General features: G+C 41.9%; 1 protein-coding gene across 2 annotated transcripts in view; it reads left to right on the top strand.

The window, feature by feature from the left end:
- The window catches only part of RAB15 (RAB15, member RAS oncogene family), a 47,850-nt gene that overhangs the window by 12,969 nt on the left and 14,787 nt on the right, over positions 1-20,094 (top strand). For both annotated transcript variants that reach the window (XM_075614170.1, XM_075614169.1), the window contains 3 exons: positions 2,353-2,413; positions 8,425-8,502; positions 10,421-10,510. In XM_075614170.1, the coding sequence (XP_075470285.1) occupies positions 2,353-2,413; positions 8,425-8,502; positions 10,421-10,510 (229 nt within the window). The remainder of the gene's footprint in view (positions 1-2,352; positions 2,414-8,424; positions 8,503-10,420; positions 10,511-20,094) is intronic.

Raw genomic sequence — 20,094 nt, 5'->3', positions numbered from 1 at the left:
CTTTTGTATAGTTAAATAGATTTTTTAATTAAAATAAAATGGTAAATACATGAAACTGCCTCTATATACGCTTACACTGCAGATATCTATATCCACACACTGCCGCCCCTCTGTGTACACACACACACACAAACTGCTGCTACACACACAACAGCACACCACACACAACACAGCACCTCTACACACACAGCAGCTCTACACACCTACACACACACGAGCCCTAGACACACAACACAGCACCTCCTCTACACTCACAACACAGCACTTCTACACACACACACAACACAGCACCTCTTCACACACACACAACACAGCAGCTCTACACACACACAACACAGCAGCTCTACACACACACAACACAGCAGCTCTACACACACACAACACAGCAGCTCTACACACACACAACACAGCAGCTCTACACACATACACAAACAACAAAGCAGCTCTACACACAAACTCTGCTGCTACACACACGCTACACCCATAAACGCTGCTGACACTGACACTGACACACACACACACACACAAACACACACAAACACACTGGAGCTCTATACACACACACACACACACACACACACACACACATCAGCTCTACACACACACAAACTGCTGCTACACATACAACACAACACAACACACCCTGCAGCCACAATAAAAAATGCAGCCACTTACTAAACTTTGCACTCCCCCCCACCTCTACACACAACACAGCATAACACAGCACCTCTACACACACAACACTGCACCTCTATACACAACACAGCACCTCTACACACACAACATACACACACAACACTGCACCTCTATACACAGCACCTCTACACACCACAGCACCTCTATACACACACACACACACACAAACTGCTGCTACACACACACATGCTACACCCATAAACACTGCTACTGACACACACACTGGAGCTCTATACACACACACACAGCACCTCTACACAGATATACAACAGCACAGCACACACACACTGCTACTGACACACTCACACACAAACTGCAGCCACAAAGAAACTGCAGACAGAAACTTATTTATTTGCTTTGCAGACCCCCAACCTCCCTCCCCCCCTACTCCCCCCCGCCCCCCAATTCAACTGAATTTGCTCAGAAAATCTCAGTCCGCTCGGGAGGGGGAGGAGTCAACCCATGGCTGATACGTCCTGACCAATCCCCTGCTATGTCTAAGAGCTGTTACTTCAATCAGTCGAATCCCCTACCCTGTCTCAGCTATTCTGAAAGCTGATTGGCTGGAAATAAACACATTGAAAACTACACATTCTGATACTTAAATTCCAGGCATTACAGATTGGATAATGCCCGGAATTTTAACCAATCAGAGAGCAGGGTTTTCAATAATGCCCTGAATTTTACTGCTTTAGCCTATAATATATATTATAGACGTATGTAACAGTTACAGACCAGATTAAAATGTGAGACAGCTTTAGTTTTGAAAGAACTTAGATTGGTGGCGGCTGTGAGAGTCTCCGGTAGAATGTTCCAGTTTTGGGGTGCACAGTAAGAGAAGGAGGAGCGGCCGGATACTTTGCTGAACCTTGGGACCATGAACAGTCTTTTGGAGTCAGAACTCAGATGATAAGTGCCGCATGTGGTAGGAGTGAGGAGCTTGTTCAGATAGACGGGTAGCTTGCCCAGAAAGTATTTGAAGGCAAGACAAGAAAGATGAACTTTGTGCCTAGACTCAAGTGATGGCCAATCTAGTTATTTGAGCATTTCGCAGTGATGTGTTTTGTAGTTGCATTGGAGAACAAAACGGCATATTGAATTGTAGAGGGTATCAAGTTTTCTAAGGTGGGTTTGGGTGCTGTGCCATATACAATGTCCCCATAGTCGATAATTGGCATTGGCAACTGCTGTGCGATACGCTTTCTGACCAGCAGACTTAAGGAGGATTTGTTCCTATAAAGTACACCTAGTTTGGCATCGGTTTTGGATGTCAGGGTATCAATGGGCATCCCAAATGTTAAATGGGAGTCAAACCATATGCCCATCACATTTGGTTTAAAATGTGCACTGCTAACATTTGTTAAAAAGCCTAGCAGTGCCTTTCACGTGGCTTTCTACACATAGTATTGGTACAGAATAAATGTGACCAATCTTCCAGCATCATCATGTTGTTTTGTCAAAGCAGATACCATCTAAAGCTTCGTGGCTTATTACAGCGTCTGAATCATCAGACTGTGATAGAAAAAGATCTTCGTAAAACTTTACTGTGTGACCAAATTCTGACCATGTCACTCACTTCATTAGTAGTTAGATGGTATAGAATCGTTAAGTCACTTAAACTATTTGATGTTTTAACCATGTAACATGTTTTACTAGGGACACAGCTGGACAAGAAAGATACCAGACAATAACTAAACAGTATTACAGGAGAGCTCAGGTAAGCACCAATTATGACTTTTACTATAATAAAGAATATATAAAATATTATACTGTATATGTGTATATATAGATATTTATATAGAATCTCATATAGCAAGATGGCCATTTGTCTAGAGGAGTTTAACGGAGTAGTTCAGAAGCAGATAATAACTGCATTACTTAGTCTAACAGGAGATATATGAAGACCAGCTTGCTCTGTTCTTATGCCTTTTATTTTGGGTCATGCAGTAATGCTATTGAAGTACTCATTTTTTTTCCACACTGCTGCAAGTATTGTAGGCTAGCAGGGCTATCACAAGCTAATCGTAGGTAGTTAGGTGAGACACAGCGGGGGAAAGGAGTTACAAAAGAGGTTAGACATACCAGTGAGAATGAGATGGGAGTAGGCTGTAAAGAAAGATCTAAGAAGGTGTAGACTCCTTCTCCAAAGGGGTCAGATCCGAAAATATTTAGGAGTAGAAGGGTCACAAGCTTATTGTAATGTCATTTTAGATACATTTAAAGACTTAAAATGTATTATATTGTAAAATGTTTCCAGCACTTATAACATATGTACGATATATATATATATATATATATATATATATATATATATATATATATATTTACAAGGTGAATACTTGTTTATTAAGGTTGAGCGGTTAGTATTTTTCTGTTTATAGATGTCTTTTGGACATCTCTTGAGGACGTCTCTTGGATCCTATTCTGACTTACCAGCTCCCTAATAAAAAAAACTTGTTTATTAAGGTTTGATCGGTTATTATTTTTCTATATATATATATATATAAAAAAAAAAAAAATTATATATATATAATTTTTTTTTTTTTGCCTTAACTTACAAGTGAGTTCCAGGGTAAAAAATGGCACCTACCTCTAGCTACCAATTAAAGAGCCCCAATGTAGCACTTATAAAGAAAGAAAGGTTAATGTCAAAAAATAACATGATTTGTAGACTGCGATCAATCTCCGCTCTCTGAACGTCTGTGAATCTCACTGATTTGGAATCAGTCTCACTGATAAAAACAAACCGCCACTTTTCCATTTAAAATACAAAAAATGTTTTGGCCAGAACCTCCAAACCTCACTGGTTTCAGTGCTTGCAGAGGACATCTCTGCAATACTATAAGAGTAGCTTCAGCAGATAAATACGTAATAAATAAAACCATGTAGTCCGTGTCACAAACTGGGGCATTACTCCAACACTGATGCAAATGCCATTTTAACACTGCAAGACTCTGCGTCGATGTTCAGTAGCAAAGTATCATTTTTTGCTCTATCTGTGCCATGAGCTTCTGCGAGTGGTTATATGAGGAGTTAGTGGAGGAGATTGTATGAGCAATATTATAATGAGATTTATCACAAATTGCCCTATAATTGGTGCTGTTTCTTCTTTCTGCATTAAATAAATCCAGCGGGTTTATTTAAGAAATAAAGCACGATTAACAAGCAGTGTTACCACCAGTCCGTGTTTGACCCGGAGACTATGGGTTTTGCTAACCAATCTCCGGGCTATGGGCTTACATTTTAAATCTTTGGGGCGAGTTGCGCAAATTGGGGGGTGGCGGTGGAAGAGGACGGAGCACCGCCAAAGTGGCGCAGGGCAGCAGTCAGAGGAGTTGGATAGCAGGAGCAAAGCAAGGCGGCAGAGGGAAGAGTGCCCCCCAGAGGTCTGACTTTACTGACTTCTCGGGCAGCGTCCTCCTGCAGGCTCCTGTCAAAATGGCTCTGCGACGTCAAATGGTGTCGCGTTGCCATGACAATGGGACGTCACGGCGCCATGCCGCGTCACATTGCCGTGACAATGGGACACACCTGCAGCGCCATGTTGCCATGACAACGGGATGGGGAGATGCCGCCGCCGGAGAAGGCAAGACAGTTAAATATATAAATAAATAAACTTTTTGCATTTAAAAAAAAAAAAGTCTGGGTTATTATTTATCAGACGGTGGGAACCCTGTTAACAAGCCTCTTACGTATAGGTCGCAGGCGCAAGTTTACACAAATTCAAATATTTTCCCTGTGTTGTGAAGCAAATTGCACCATTTGTAGATTTTTATTTCATCTTAAAATGCTACCAAAATCCGTACACATTTCATGGACGTATTGCCAGTTTTGGGCCATCGTGACACCGTTTTATTTAAGGCAACATTTCCCTTCAGCAGGCAAAAAATAAAAATAGTTTTACAAATTTTACCAATGTAACAGGCTTCAATCACCCTTTAACCCACTGAGCGCCGGAGTGCCCACGTCACCATCGTGTCACAGCCCATCCAGCACTTGCAATTATGTGACCATGTCACGGATCGCTCGGTCACTGATGATGGAATGAAAGGGGAGGAGTCCTCCTTCCATTCCACAAAATAAAGACCGCGGAACGCGACGTCCCCCAGAAAAACACGGAGGCTTATTGTGATATAGCTGCTGGCGTGCCAGACCCAATGACGTAGGAGTCATGGCTAAAGGGTTAAGAGAAGTTTGCATTGTAATATTCATGTTATGCATAAACTTTGATGTTATTATGATAAACTCTTTCTCTTTATGTGTGTGTGTTGTGACACACGCCCCTCTTTTGTAGCGCTGACGTCTGTCTGGGTTCTTCCCGACACAGTCTTCTAGGGTTATTTATACAAAAAAACAGGATCATGCAAAGTATTATGCTGCTTAACTCAGACTTCTGCATGCTTTATTTTCATCCAAGTAAGGTACTACAGCTTTAACAAGTGTAGATTAGAGGTACTCAGATACTTTCATTCAGCAGTTCACTCATTTCAGTGTTACCGTATTTCCCACACTGTTATTTTTAAGAAATAAAACCAAAATCATATAAACAAAATCCTATCCCTTTCAGGGATCTAACTACACATCAGAATCAGTCTCTCTAACAGCTGCTGGCCAACTAACCTGGTTCCCCAGCTTAAAACAATGCTCTCTTATTTAGGGTCACTAGATACAGCACAGTCTTTTAGCAACAGCAATAAACATTTGTTTTGTCTTATCTGTTCGTGGTGGGAACTCGGTCCCAAGTGTCCAGGCAAATCCTCTGGTACTGTGATACTTGGAGGGGCCGTCCACCCCGAACTGGATTCCGGGGAGCAGCGACCCCCAGCCTCCAGGCTCTAAGGAGAGAGAGTGAAATGCAAAACCTCTTTGCTCTAAATACCTGTGCATGTGATTAGAAGAGCAGGTGATGGAGAACTAGAGCCATTGTAATCTGTGGTCTGGATTTTCCATCCAGCTGCCTGAGTTAATGGGAAGCTGTGGAATGGATCATTTTTAACTATTCCTGCACTTTCTGACCTAAAATGGGGCAGAAAGCTGCCTAACATCTTTGGACTATGTCACAGTGTGTTATAGAAGAAAATAGTGAGCACTAATCTAAACATGTATTTTTCAGCTGTGAATCTGAGGGTGAAAAATAATAATCACATATGGGGTTATTAAAATAACAATACAATGTGAAAAAGATGATACTGTATATGAATAAATGTTGAAAATGTGTAATGAACTAATATAATAAATGTAAATGGTCCAGAAAAAAATGAACTTACAAGAAAAAGGGTGAAAAAGATCCTGGAAGCAATGGCTGCTCCTTAAAGGACGAACTGCATCCTACAAAAATATATAAAAACAAAAGAGCGCACGTTCCAGGAATGGGCGAATAATAATATTATTAACATATAGAAATCCTATTGAGTGCAATTGCCATTGTTTTTAGTATACTTAGTAATACAGTATGTTATTAAAGTGTATTACAGTCAAGGAATCCACGCTCATGCTGTCTTGTGCGTCGTATAAGGAGACAAGAAAAGAAAATAGGCAGATAGGCGCACTGAGGGACACAGTCAAGTTTATTAAAAACCCAAATGATGGGTTATCTCAGAAAAACTATATAAAATATGCACACAGCGCACCGGGGATCAGTATAAAATAGACATTTAATACAGGTCCCATGAACCTAACAATGAGTTAAAGTGTAACGCTGTACTGCCCGCAGACCAGACCAGTCCCCAGTACAGAGGTGGGTAAGGGTATAACATGCACTTACAGCAGTGAGGGCTTGCCCGGAGTGTGGTAGGGTGCGTTCCTGGGTCTGGTGAGAGAGGGTTAGCCAGATACTTGCGAGTCCAGGGCGCCAGAGGTCCGAGTAATGAAGTCCAGAAGCCGTTGGTCGAGGGTAGGAGAAAGCAGCGTCGTCGTAGTCTAAAGCCAGGTCCAGGGGTAGAGAGGTACACGTAGTCAAATAGAAGCCAAGATCAAGTCCAGAGAGGGTACAAGGAGGGTAGGTATAGGAACGAGAGCTGAAACACAAAGGAGAGCCAGGCACAGAACTCCGAACAGCACAAAGCCACAAGAAGCTATGCAGAGTGAGGAAGGAGAGGGCAGACTGGGGTAATATACTGTGGTGGACCAGTAGAGGGTAGAGGTGGGACGGAGGTGCGTCCAGGCAGGCCCTGTGATAGGCTCAGGGACCTAGAGGAGAGGGGAGCCAGGTTTGCAGCTGAGAGAAATAATGTCCTGCGGTAGGCGGGGGCGGGACCAGCCGTGCGTGGGGAAGGCAGATAAAATCGGGTTCATGCCCTGTAATGCGCCTGCGTGCGCGCCCCGGCAGCGTGGAGGCAGTGGCGGCGAGTGCCGCAGTGGAGAGGGAGCGGAGCAGCCTCTGACCGGAGGAGGCGGGGACCCGGCGGGCAGAGCGAGCAGCGGGTGCGGCGGCACTCGGGACCGGTAAGGGGGGGACACACGCTGCGGGGGGACGTGTCCCCCGATTCCTTACATAAAGTAAGCATACATATACAGTAACAGTTAAACTGACATGACAAGATCTGATAGATCACAATACACGACCAGCTCAAATAGAGAGAAGCAGAAACAGTAAATAGGTACACACAAATGTAAGTCAATAACAAACTATTGCGGTAACTACATATGAAATAACAAAAATACTTAAATAAGTACAAACAAATGTGTCAGTTGCAGACTGCTGCAATGCCTGTATGTGAAACAAAACCATAAAGGGGGGGACAGATGCTAACCGTGAGCTGGAGAAGCGGGTGGCCAAGTAGGTGCCGGTGTTAGTGTCCGGACTGCACCGTCGCTTGGTAGATCTCTCCTCCGCTTGAGCTTCCCAGTGCCACGGTCCCAGCCAATGGGTGTGCGTGCTGGAACAGCCTCACGTAACCTCAACGCATTTCGCAACTGCGTGCTGCTTCACGGGGTCACGTTGGAGGCTGTTCATGCACATTAAATATCCCCTTCAGCCAATAGAAAAATGGCTGTATAGAAAACAAGTGCTGAGACAGAGTTAAATGTCTTAAATGTCTATTTTATACTGATCCCCGGTGAGCTGTGTGTATATTTTATATCATTATGTTATTAAAGTGTGGCTAGTTTTTATGATACTGTTCTCCTATGCGCTTCTATTATATAGACATAAAGAAACCCACAGGATAACAAACAAACAATAATATACAAAAATGTGTATCAGTACAAATATTAAGCATCAATCTAGTCAATGTAGAAAAACCAGTCCTGTTTGTATGCTGCTCACATGAATGAGTGGCTCGCTAGCCTGGTAAGGAGAGAACTGTATATTGTTTGAGAGTCCCGTGTCTGTAAAAAGCCTTGCAAGAGGCCAACCCAGATCTTGTTGCGATAGGGAGACAACGGTTATACCAAAGCTGGTATTTAGAGCAGGTGCAAACAACAAAAAAAGGTTTTACCTCTTTATCCAGCGTATCTTCCGTCACACTGAAGGCAATAAGAAGGGATTAATATGTCTTTCAGTGTGTCTTATTTAAGTGTAATCTGTAAAGTGAATAATTGAAATAACTTAATTGCTGTAATCCTTAGATAATAATAGCTATGCTGATATTGAAATGAAAGTCTTGCCCAAGGAACAGGTAGTTCTTACTTGTGAGTCATTATCTTTGTTTTTGTAAATATCAAATGAGAAATCTCATTCACCGTTTAATTCCTCTCTGAATAACGCATTCTTCTTCTGTCTTGAAGGGAATATTTCTTGTCTATGACATAACAAGCGAGCGTTCTTACCAGCATATAATGAAATGGGCCAGTGATGTAGATGAGGTAGGAGAATTCCTATTTTTTCTGATTTTGTTCATGTTTACCTTCTTACTGTAGAATATGCAGTCCATCTTGTACCAAAATGTTGTAGTAAGTGCTGTTTCTAGCACGTTTGCTGCAACAGATGTCTGCAATGCATCGCAAAAAAATATTTCTACTATTTCCACTTTTTGCACAGTGGCGACAAAATGGTCGCCGGGATCAGCTTCACTCCAGTGAACAATGGAAAGTTGCAACGTCATCCGGATATGACATCTTGGCTTTTTTTTTGTGAACCGAGGGGGGGGTGTATGTATATATATATATATATATATATATATATATATATATATATATATATATATATATATATATATATATATATATATATGCATTATGCCTTGATATAGCAGATTGTGAAGACGATACTTGAAGTGATTGGAGCCACACAACATTGTTATGCCAGATGGACTATAGGCCATATTTACCAAGGGGTGTAAGGACGTAAAGAACCTTATGGCCTATTATCTTCAGTGGCCTTTAATGTGCCATTGCTTAGTAAATGTAGTCCAATGACCGATCCTTGGAGGAAAGATCTGAATTTGATAACAGGTTGAACTGGTGCTGTCAAAAGAGAAGCTCTCAGTCCCACACCACTCATCCTCTTTCAGCCAGTTGTGTCTCATGTGTGACCCCAAGATGTCCTGCAAATGCCTCAGTGTTCTGAGGTGCTAGAACATTTCACTGGTGCTCTTACATTTAAGAAACGTGATTAACAAGTTTCTTTAATGTTATGTATGTCACGGGAGACTAGGACTAACACAACAGGGATCAATTTTCCAGACAGAAACAGAGACATTATCAATTTAATTTATTGGAAAAAGAATTTCACACACACACACACACACACACACACACACACACACACACACACACACACACACACACACACACACACACACACACACACACACACACACACACACCTCGGAAACTGGGGTACCCTATAACCTAGATGCAGAGACCTCCTAAAGAGATTTTCTCTGTTCTTCCTGCAATGTCCATGCAGCTTCTCCAGCTTCTTCCCAGCTGCTGCTCCAAACGAAATCTGCTTTACAACTAAAACACTCTGAGTTCACAGCTAACAAAGAGCCGATCTTATCTCACTAGGAATCTCCCCTCCCCCAGGCGTTTGCAACACACCCAGTCCCTGATTGGTGGGGGTAAGGGCAACACAAACACAGTTGCATGCAGAGCCCTACTTGGGAAGATCACGGGCCACTTGCAACAGTCCATCTGAAAACAAAATGAACCCCTGGTCCCTGAAGTACTGGAACCAGGCTACAGAATACATATAACATAATACAAATGTATTACGGACAGGTAGTGGTAATGGCAGGCTTGACCATTTACCCCTACCATCACAATGTATACATAAGGGACGTTTGCATCACTACTTACAGCTTGGCATCATGAATTGAAAACAAAAGATCACATGGAAAGTCTTATACATATTTAGCAAATAAAAATACCCCCTTTGAGCACATTCACATCTCAGACAGGTCTGCAAACTCTGCCTTTCACCATTATCTCATAGTATACAGTGCTTCCACTGCAGCAAGGGATTCTGGGAAATGACATGCAAATGATCACACAGTGACACCTTTTGGACATGAAGTAAAAGATGACACTGTGCTCATTTGCATGTGTTATTTCCCAGAATCCGTGGCTGCAGTGGAAGCACTGTGCTAAGAGATAATGGTGAAAAGCTGGGTTTTGTCTGCGACATGTGACTGTGTCACGTGGTATTTTTATTTGCTGTACACAGTACGGTGGAGGATATGTCACTTTTTTTATCCAACATAACTTATGTAATGTGCGTTTTATGCACATTTAAAAATATAATTATACAATATTTTGCTGACTATGTCTTTTTTCCCAGTACGCACCTGATGGAGTCCAAAAGATTTTGATTGGAAACAAAGCGGATGAGGAACAGAAACGACAAGTCGGAAAAAATCAGGGGGTAAAGGTACGTTCCGTATGGAGTTGTACATTGCACTTTATTTACAATTTGCATTCTTAATTTATGTTGTTTTAGCATGTACGATATTGCATAGCAAGGTTTGAGGTCATTTGTATTGTTGCGAAAAGAAGCTTCGATTGTGATGTAGAAATGGGCTGTCCATAGAAATGTGGAATTTGCAGCAAGTTGGGTTAAAGAGAAGGAAGGCTTTTTAAATCAAGAAAGACTATCTACATCAGTGTGTTTGCTTTGGGAAAAAATGTATAAGGAATATATATTTTCGTGACAACGCACTCCTCTTACAGAGAGGCTTTTACTACAAGGGCTGTAGTTAAGTTATTTCTGAGATACCCTCAGAAATGAAACCAGTGAACTTGGAAGCTCTTCTTGTGACACCCCAGCCATTCCAGATTTTAGGAATGACCAAGGAATTGGCAAATATGAGAATGGGTGTAAATTGCATACACATATAGGGGGTTATGCACAAAGCAGTGATACGTGTTTTTAAGTGAGATAAGTGCTTTATGGCGCATTTTTTTTAGCAATAACTGTGTTTTAATGATAAAAAGCCTTTTAAGCGCGATACTGCTTTGCAAATCACGCTGCATGCAATATTGAGAAATAAAGGCATTTATCTCACTTAAAAACACTTATCACTGCTTTGTGCATAACCCCCATAGTGTTACATGGTTATTTCTAAAATGTAGTCTGGAAAGGTTTGAGAACCACTGGGTTGAATGAAATAAAATGTAAAATGTAGCAATGAAAGGGTTCTTTATTGTAAGGACAGTGAATTTATGAAATATACGTTGTATATGTCAGTTATACTTAACCATGGTGTTGTAACATACATGCAGCTTTAAACTTAAAAAAAAAAAATTAAAGAAATTAAAATACAAAAACTAAATAAAAATCTGTAATAATTATTTAGCATAACAGTTCCATAAAACCATAGCAAAAAAGAAATAAGTGTGTCGCCTATATTTTAAAACTATTTAGGTAGGTAAAAATAGAATTTAAAGGAGAAGTTGGTACATATACCATACTAAAATACATAAAAATGTGTTTATTGGCATAATTTTTCTGCATATAGGGTCTAAACTTTGGGTAAAAATTTTGTATTTAATGTAAAAAACACATAAAATCCATTTGGCATCAAATGTAAGATTAAATTAAAAAGTGTATACTGTTTAGAAACCCCCCAGATCTGATTCTTGGTTACTGTGACCGTCCACATGAAGAAGAGACCTGTGGGGCATCTAAAGACCAGTACACCATAAGACACACACAGGGTTAACTACTGTTTGTATTGCAATGATAAAAGACCACATGGGAACAGCAGGAAGCTGAAGCATTGGAGGTATATAGACAGCCTGGCAACATTGGAGTGGCAAATCCAGCTAACAGCCAATTACAGCTGTTGGCTTGGTCTCCCAGTTTTTGCAGTGGTGAGGTAAAGTTTGCTTTACCTGAGTGAACTTTGCTTCCTCACTGATGAGGACTATAAAACAGAATGATCTAGATCTATCGTCTGCCAAGCCCATAGGTGCTTAACTTAATAGGGCAAAATGTTAGGCGCATCCATGAACACTGAACAACAGAGGATCCAGTCACTATGGCAACAATCTCACAGCACTCAGCCTATTTCCCATAGGCGACAGGCGATGCGCTAACTTCACTGCTGCACCGTTCATAGTTGACAGGGATGTCAGAAGTAGAAAGAAATCAAAATCTCCCCCTTGGGCACTGGACAGGTGAGGAGAGGACAGTGGGTTTATTTCAGGAAAGCGGCTCAGTACAGAACGTGATTATTCAAGGCACTGCCGGCACGTTATTGGGGGGAAAGGCTGATATCACTGCCATTGAATCCTATGAAAACTCTTATTATATTCTGCGTTATCGGTAGGTAAAATTAAGCTTGCTACATCTGTTTGTCACTTTATATAACAGTTTTATGTAATATTGCCTTCATCTTCTGCCTTCTGAGATGCAATATAGATATAGGAAATTGAAGGCAAAAACTGATACATTGGACAACTTAATCTGGCCATTATTTTATACTCGCTGTAAAACATTGTATTATATTTTATTTTACTAATTATCAAGCCCAAAGGACATTCTGAATTAAAACTGAGGGGCTAAATCAGGGGTGTCCATACTTTTTTTTATTTTATTAATCTGGCCTTCAGCTAAAAAGTTATCTGTCAAGTGTCAAATGTAGGCACATGAAATCTACATTGTACGCACGCACACTCCCCTCTCCCCCATCCTCCCTCTCCCCCATCCTCTCTTTCTCCTCCCACTCCTCCATCCTTCCTCTATCCTCCTCTCCTCTCTCTCTCCTCCCCATCCTCCCGCTCTCCTCCCTCAACCCCAAACTCCACCCTCTCTCCTCCATCTTCTCTACCCCGTCCCCATCCCACCTCTCCTCATCCTCTCCGTCCCTTCTCCCCCATCCTCCCTTTCTCCTCCCTCTCCCCCGTCCTCCCTCCCCGTCCTCCCTCTTTCCTCTCTCTTTCCTCCCTCTTTCCTCCGTCTCCGCTATCCTCCCTCTCCCCATCCTCTCACTGCCCCCTCTCCCCATCCTCTCTATCCTGTCTCCCCCTCTCCCCCATCCTGTCTACCCCCTCTCCCCCATCCTCCCCCATCCTGTCTACCCCCTCTAAAATAAATAATAACAGCAATGTTAGCACCTTCAATAAATGCATGCAATAAGAAGGCAAATCTATCTACAGAGTAAAGATCCGAGTTTTGCAAGTAACATGTAATACTGTACATAGCAACAATAATACACGTGTGCAATGCACGTCATTACTCCAGTGTAATATCGCTGGGAAAATATTTCATAACATTCAACAGGTCACAAGCAATTTATGGCTTATAAATGTGTGCCATTACAACAAAGCATGTGAGGTCCAGATCCGATGTTGAGCGGTAGGGAAAACTCCGGGGTGATGTATTATGCCAATTTTAGAACAAAATGGACTGTGTCATTTTCATACTGCGCCTCTATGCGTCAATGTATCAAGGTTTTTGCTCCAGTTTCTGTCCAATGTGTGTCAGCTTGTGATTTGGGGAGTATCAGAAGCAGTTAGGGATACATTATAATGCCATGTATCAGATTGAAGAGAGAAAAGGTACAGAATCTGGTACATAAAATGCCATTTTTAAGGTAGCAAAACTTTCTAGATTCTAACAATCTGCACGAGCTGTAAGAAAGTATTTTTTACATTTGACGGAACTCTGCTCCAAAAAATGATGCAATGCATCCAAACACTTTCTGTGCTCAAAAATGCCTTAGTGCAAATAACATAGTTCTTTTGTACTATATAAAGCATATATTTAAAACCAGAGACAGAACATGAAACACAGACAGAGCTCAGTGCTACATCCTTTAACACAGATACACGGTACAGTGCATATATATATATAGTTATACGTTACCGTTCCAAGGATTGGTAAACAAGAGACATCACTCAATGTTGAAAATCAAAGTGTATCAGTGAAAGCAAAAATACATCCAGAAACCCAACGTTTCGGTCCTACAGAATGGGACCTTCCTCAGGGGGAAGGTCCCATTCTGTAGGACCGAAACGTTGGGTTTCTGGATGTATTTTTGCTTTCACTAATACACTTTGATTTTCAACATTGAGTGCTGTCTCTTGTTTACCAATCCTTGGAACGGTAACGTATAACTACATTCTCTATATGGGACGTGCACCTGTGGCTTACCAGCACCTATTGGAGTGCCAACTGCCTTATCTGACATTTATATATATATATATATATATATATATATATATATATAATATATATATATATATATATATATATATATATCTCTATATCTCTCTCTCTCTCTCTCTCTCTCTCTCTCTCTCTCTCTCTCTCTCTCTCTCTCTCTCTCTCTCTCTCTCTCTCTCTCTCTCTCTCTCTCTCTCTCTCTCTCTCTCTCTCTCTCTCTCTCTCTCTCTCTCTCTCTCTCTCTCTCTCTCTCTCTATATATATATATATATATATATATTTCTATATCTCTATATCTTTTGAATAAAATGGTCTTTTCGTTTAACCCTTTGGCCAAATTATTGTAAGCCCTTGAGCCCCCTTTGGGGGTTCAATATGAGCTTATTGGGGTTCTGTATGTCATATAAAGCATGTACCTACATCCCTTTGCAAGAAGTTGGGGGAGAGGGGGGATGGTAAAACAGGATAAAAGTGACAAGACATGTTTAATGCATTGTGGTCTTAATTGGTCAAATATATATTTGTTTTATCCAATTGTGTGGCTTTGGGTAGCAAAACATTCAAAGATACTAAATGTGTACAAAATGAAGTCTTGCAATTGTACAGTATATCTTCTCTGATGTTTGTGGTGACTTAATTATGTGGTAATGTTAGCTTTATGTCTGTAAAATAAAATAGAAGTCAAAGGGGTAAATATATATCTACACATAAATTCAATGATGCATCTTGGTGTTCAAAGCATACATTCTCTTTAATAAATACTGGTCAATATTGTGATTCTTCATGCGGGAGAACTACTGTATTTCACATTTAATGTCATTGCACATGACTAGACAGGTAATGAATAACAGATTTGCACCAAAGGATAGCAGCATGTATATAATCCTTTTTTTCAATCAATATGAAAGGTATGTGTCCCAATATCTGGTAGGGGATAGGGCGGATGTAAATTTACAGTATATTTACATGCAACGTGTGTTCCTGATGTTTATTTGGGAGAGTCTGGGTTCCTGGAACCTCAGTGGGAATAGAAGATGAAATCCATTTGCCTCTGCTGTTTGATTGATGAATAGGTACGCATTTTTGTTTTCTCTCTGAGTGGGATCAGTATGTGTTCCTAATATACATGTGTTTGGGGTGTGTTTAACCCTTGGAAAAGATTAAGAGGAGTGTGGTTATCCATGTGAAAGATATGTGCGTGTCCTGGAGAAGATGAGAAGATGTGTCCCTGGGATCTTTTGTGAGAAGTAAGAGTTATGTGGTTTAAAGAGGTTCATGGGAGGATGTGTATGTGTCCCAGATGTGTCTGTGAGAAAGTGTGAGGTTTGTGTGCTTCGTTATTGGGGGCTTCTGTTAGATGTGATGAGCCATATGCACGCTTGATGTCTTCTTGGAAAAAGTGACAGCATTATACTTATGAAAAGGCATGTGCTTTTGATGTTTGTCCGAGGTTGACTCATCATGAATACATATCAGTGGTGTGTTTGGATGTAGCAGTATTGTGGGGAAAATGTGGGTGGTAAAGTGCAGGAGACAAAACTACCTGTTTGGTGTCTAAATGTGTATTCCCATGAGAGAATATGTCAAAGGGTGATATAGGTTCTGTAAGCTGTTTGTGCATGAGGCAACAGTGTTTGCTGTTAGAAAAGTTGTGAGTGTAAATGTATACCTGGAAGGAATACAAAAATATTAGGAGAGAAGTGTGAATTGTGTGTCTATGTATAGGGGTCCTGTATCAAAGTCTGCTGGCTGCAAAATTGGAGCAAAACCAGTGCACAAATTAAGCAGGGCTTTCCATAAAGCACCCTCCAGTGATGCAATACTCTGTACGACCCATAGAAGTAAATGGGCAATGAGGTATTTTCTAGAGCTGGAAGGTGTTTTATGGAATACCACCATTTAGTAGATATGGGCCATAATCTGCATCAGGTTTATCAAAGATAAAATCCCGGCTGTTTTTATGGGATCCTGTGCTTTTTGTTAAAATTTGCTCCATTTGTGCTCGGTCTTTTTAGCCAGGACACTTTTATAAATAGACCCCTGCATATTTATTCCCAAATCCCCCTAGACAATTATGGGACACATACCTTTCCTTTCATGTCTGAGGAGTATGATATAATTTATGTATATCTATCTCTTTTCTTTCCTCATCAGAGAATATGAGGTAGAGATAAATCCTATCAGAGTGTTCCTATTATCATTTCCCCCTCATTTACACCAGGGCTCATTACAGGTGTCGCTAAACATCTGTAACAGAATGATTCCTCTCTCTGACAACAATATATTCTCACATCTCTTGTATACTGTAAATATCACACACATAAACAGACTACTGGACGTCCGGGCATGTCCCGGGGGCCCCCAGCTCGGGGGAGACCTGAAGGGAGTCGGGAGCCTTCCACCCGACCCGTGATGAGCTCCCCCAAGTGGTTACAGAGGCTCCGCGCACACTCACACCAATGTAACGGAGTGCCGGGAGAGAGAGTGGGGCCTCTGTAACAGAGCAGCCCTCCTCCATTGACGTTGCGACGTCATGTGACACTGTATCATCATGGTGATGCAACGTCACATGGTGATACATTGCCATGACAACGTGGCGACACGTGCCGCAGCGCATTCTCATACAAACATCAGACATATAATTATCTCCTTCCTACAGAGACAACACAGGACACGTTATTTCTTGTCCTTTTCTCTCTAAAAGCATAAACGGACACATCTTTTACCCCTCCTTCCACGGAGACACGCTGCACATATACATCATATATGTCCATTGTGTGTGTGTGTATATATGTCTTTCACAAAGACAATGTCTTTAACATTTACCCATCCTCTTAAAGAGACATCGTGAACACATAACTCTCAGCCTCTACACACACTTCTTTTTACACAAACACAAGGGTACTACAGTATATGAACTAACCCTTGAGGTGCAGTGAAGAATTCAGGGTATTGCCATGCACATTACCCCATCTGGACACTACCCAGAATTCTTGTCTGCAGATTAACTACGGTATGAAACGACAATGAGGTGAATGAGGGTTTCGGAACCTGTGGAAGACATTAAGATACTCATGGGTATTCTATAGTATCTTTGTTGCCCCATTAAAAGCAAAACAATGTATTTATTAGCCCAAATGAGTGCAAATCTGTTGCTAGTTACTTGTTTATTGGGGATACTGCTGTTCTTGTGTCATGACTTAAAATGTCAGATACAGATCTAAAGTTTCAAATGACAAAAAGCACTATTGTTTTATATAGTACAGAGAATTTATCGTTTTGAACACTAAGAGAAGTCTTCAGCATCAGTAGATATATATTAACCCTTTATTTTATTTTACAGGCAATGTTCAAACATTGAACAACATATTGAGCGGACCATGAACTATGAAGAAAATGTATGTATGAACAGATAAGTATTCAAAATTTTGATAAGCGGTCTAATTTTTCAACTTTTTGATATGTTTAAGAAACTGATCATGATAAACTTAATACTTCCTTGCACCAGCTTCCAAAAAGTGTAAGTGTAAAATCTCTGAACTAATGTACTGTAACACTAGAAGATAATATTGGATTTAAAAGTGTAATAATGTGCCATAGAACTTGTTTCCCCCCCACCAGCGGTTGCCACCTTCCCCCCCCCCCACAATACACATACATAATCCCCCCCCACCCCACCCCCACCCACAATACACATACCCAATCCCCCCCCACACACACAATACACATACACAACCCCCCCACAATACAGAATCCCCTCCCCCACACACACTATATACATACACAATCCCCCCCCCCAATACACATACACAATCCCCGCCCCACACACAAAATACACATACACAATCCCCCCCCCACAATACACATACACAATCCCCGCCCCACACACAAAATACACATACACAACCCCCCCCCACACACACAATACACATACACAGTCCACCCCCACACACACACAATACACATACACAATACCCACCACACAATACACATGCACAATCCCCCCCCCCACACACACAATCCACATACACAATACACCTACACACACACAATACACATACACAATCCACCCCCCCACACACACACACACACACACACACACACACACACACAATACACATGCACAATCCCGCCCCACACACACAATCCCTCTCCACACACAATTCACATACACAATCCCCCCCCCACACACACATACACAATCCCCCCCCACACACAATACACATACACAATCCCCCCCACACACACACAAACAAATACACATACACCATCCCCCTCGCCCAGAGCTGTCTTGAAACTTTGCGGGGCTCAGTGCTGGGGGAGAGTGCAGAGACTCTTACCTGCTCCAGCATCTGCTCCTGCTCCTCATCTCTGCGGCGTTCTATGCTTCATATGACGTCGCTACGTCATGTTGTCATGGCAACGTGACACCACAACGTCTCAAAGATGAGGAGAAGCCGGATAAATGGTAAGAGGCACTTACAGAGGCGCTGCGCTCTCCTCCGGCAATCAGTTTAACTGTTATGGGGAAGAGCGCGGGCCTCTATAAGTGCGGAGCTCGGTGCGACTGTACTGACTGCACCGCCATCAAGCTGGCCTGGCCCCACCCTACCACCACACACACAGTATCCCCCAACACAAAACACATAGACTTTAACCTTAGGGGAGGGATGCCTCCAGTTGCAGAAGTTGGACTCAACTTCTGGGCAGAGCTAAGTTCTGATGTCGGCAGGTGGGGAGGCCTCGCCACAGCAGCAAACAGAGGCCTAGCAACCGGATGCAGAAGTTGGGTCCAAGCTTGGGCAGGGCCGGACTTCCAGCGACGGCCAGCCGGGCCCCCCGCGCCGCCGGGACAGCTTTCCCAGCTCTCCCTCCCTGTCGATGGCCCTGCGTCAAGGTACAAAATACTGGACAGTTATGCGTCCTGACAGACCTTTCCTGAACAATGCAATCGGATAAGGGACAATCCCGTATGTACAGAACGTCTGGTAAAGATCACCAAGGGAGCCTTAATGGTGTGTGGCAATGACACTACCGACCTTCTACTCTGAACAGATTAAATGGTCAAATCTGAAAGGTTGCAGGGTAGAAACATCTTCCAGGAGAAAACATAATGTTCCCCGATACAAGTTATTCTATGAAGTTCGAGGTCGGTATGACCTGAAAGGCTTTTTTTCAGTGGAAGAGTGATGGGTGCTTAGACCAGGTTCCCATGAAACATCTGTAGGAAAACAGTGGAACAGAATGAAAATTAATCAATGGGTTACAAACAAAAGGTTCCTTAGTGGCCAAGAACGAATAAAACCAAAAGGAAAATATTATTTCAGGAAGTAGTTAACATTGCCAAACAAACGTTAGTTCTTATCTTTCATCAGGTTTTATTTTTAATGTTGGGGAGTAAAGAATGAGGAAACCTGCAATAAATAGGCCTGGCAGGTATACAGATACAGACGTATTATCTGGTGGCGTCTGCAGAGCGGAAGACATAGGAGGAGCTGAATAAACAGAAAGAAGTATGCGATACCGAGATCTCCGTTTCACTCTCCTAACCCCAGTATCGAACCCTGCGGGCCTGGGAAATTCACACATGCTAACCTATATAATGAACTGCTCCTGTTGGTGCTGAGAAATGTATATACATTTATGTTTATAGCTCATTGGTGAAAGCGTAACAGGCGTAGGAGTTTATTCATTAAATTGCAATAGTGCTGCCGTTCGGGCTCTCCCGCACGGAAACTCCCGTTCAAGCCGTGGAAGCCAACTCAAAAATGGAAAGAAAATGCCCTATAGCAGGACTGGCCAACTCCAGTCCTCGAGGGACAGCAACAGGCCAGGTTTTAAGGATA

This window comes from Ascaphus truei, chromosome 9 (genome assembly GCF_040206685.1).
Source record: "Ascaphus truei isolate aAscTru1 chromosome 9, aAscTru1.hap1, whole genome shotgun sequence".
Taxonomy (NCBI): Eukaryota; Metazoa; Chordata; class Amphibia; order Anura; family Ascaphidae; genus Ascaphus; species Ascaphus truei.
This window is presented reverse-complemented; position numbering and strand designations above follow the sequence as displayed.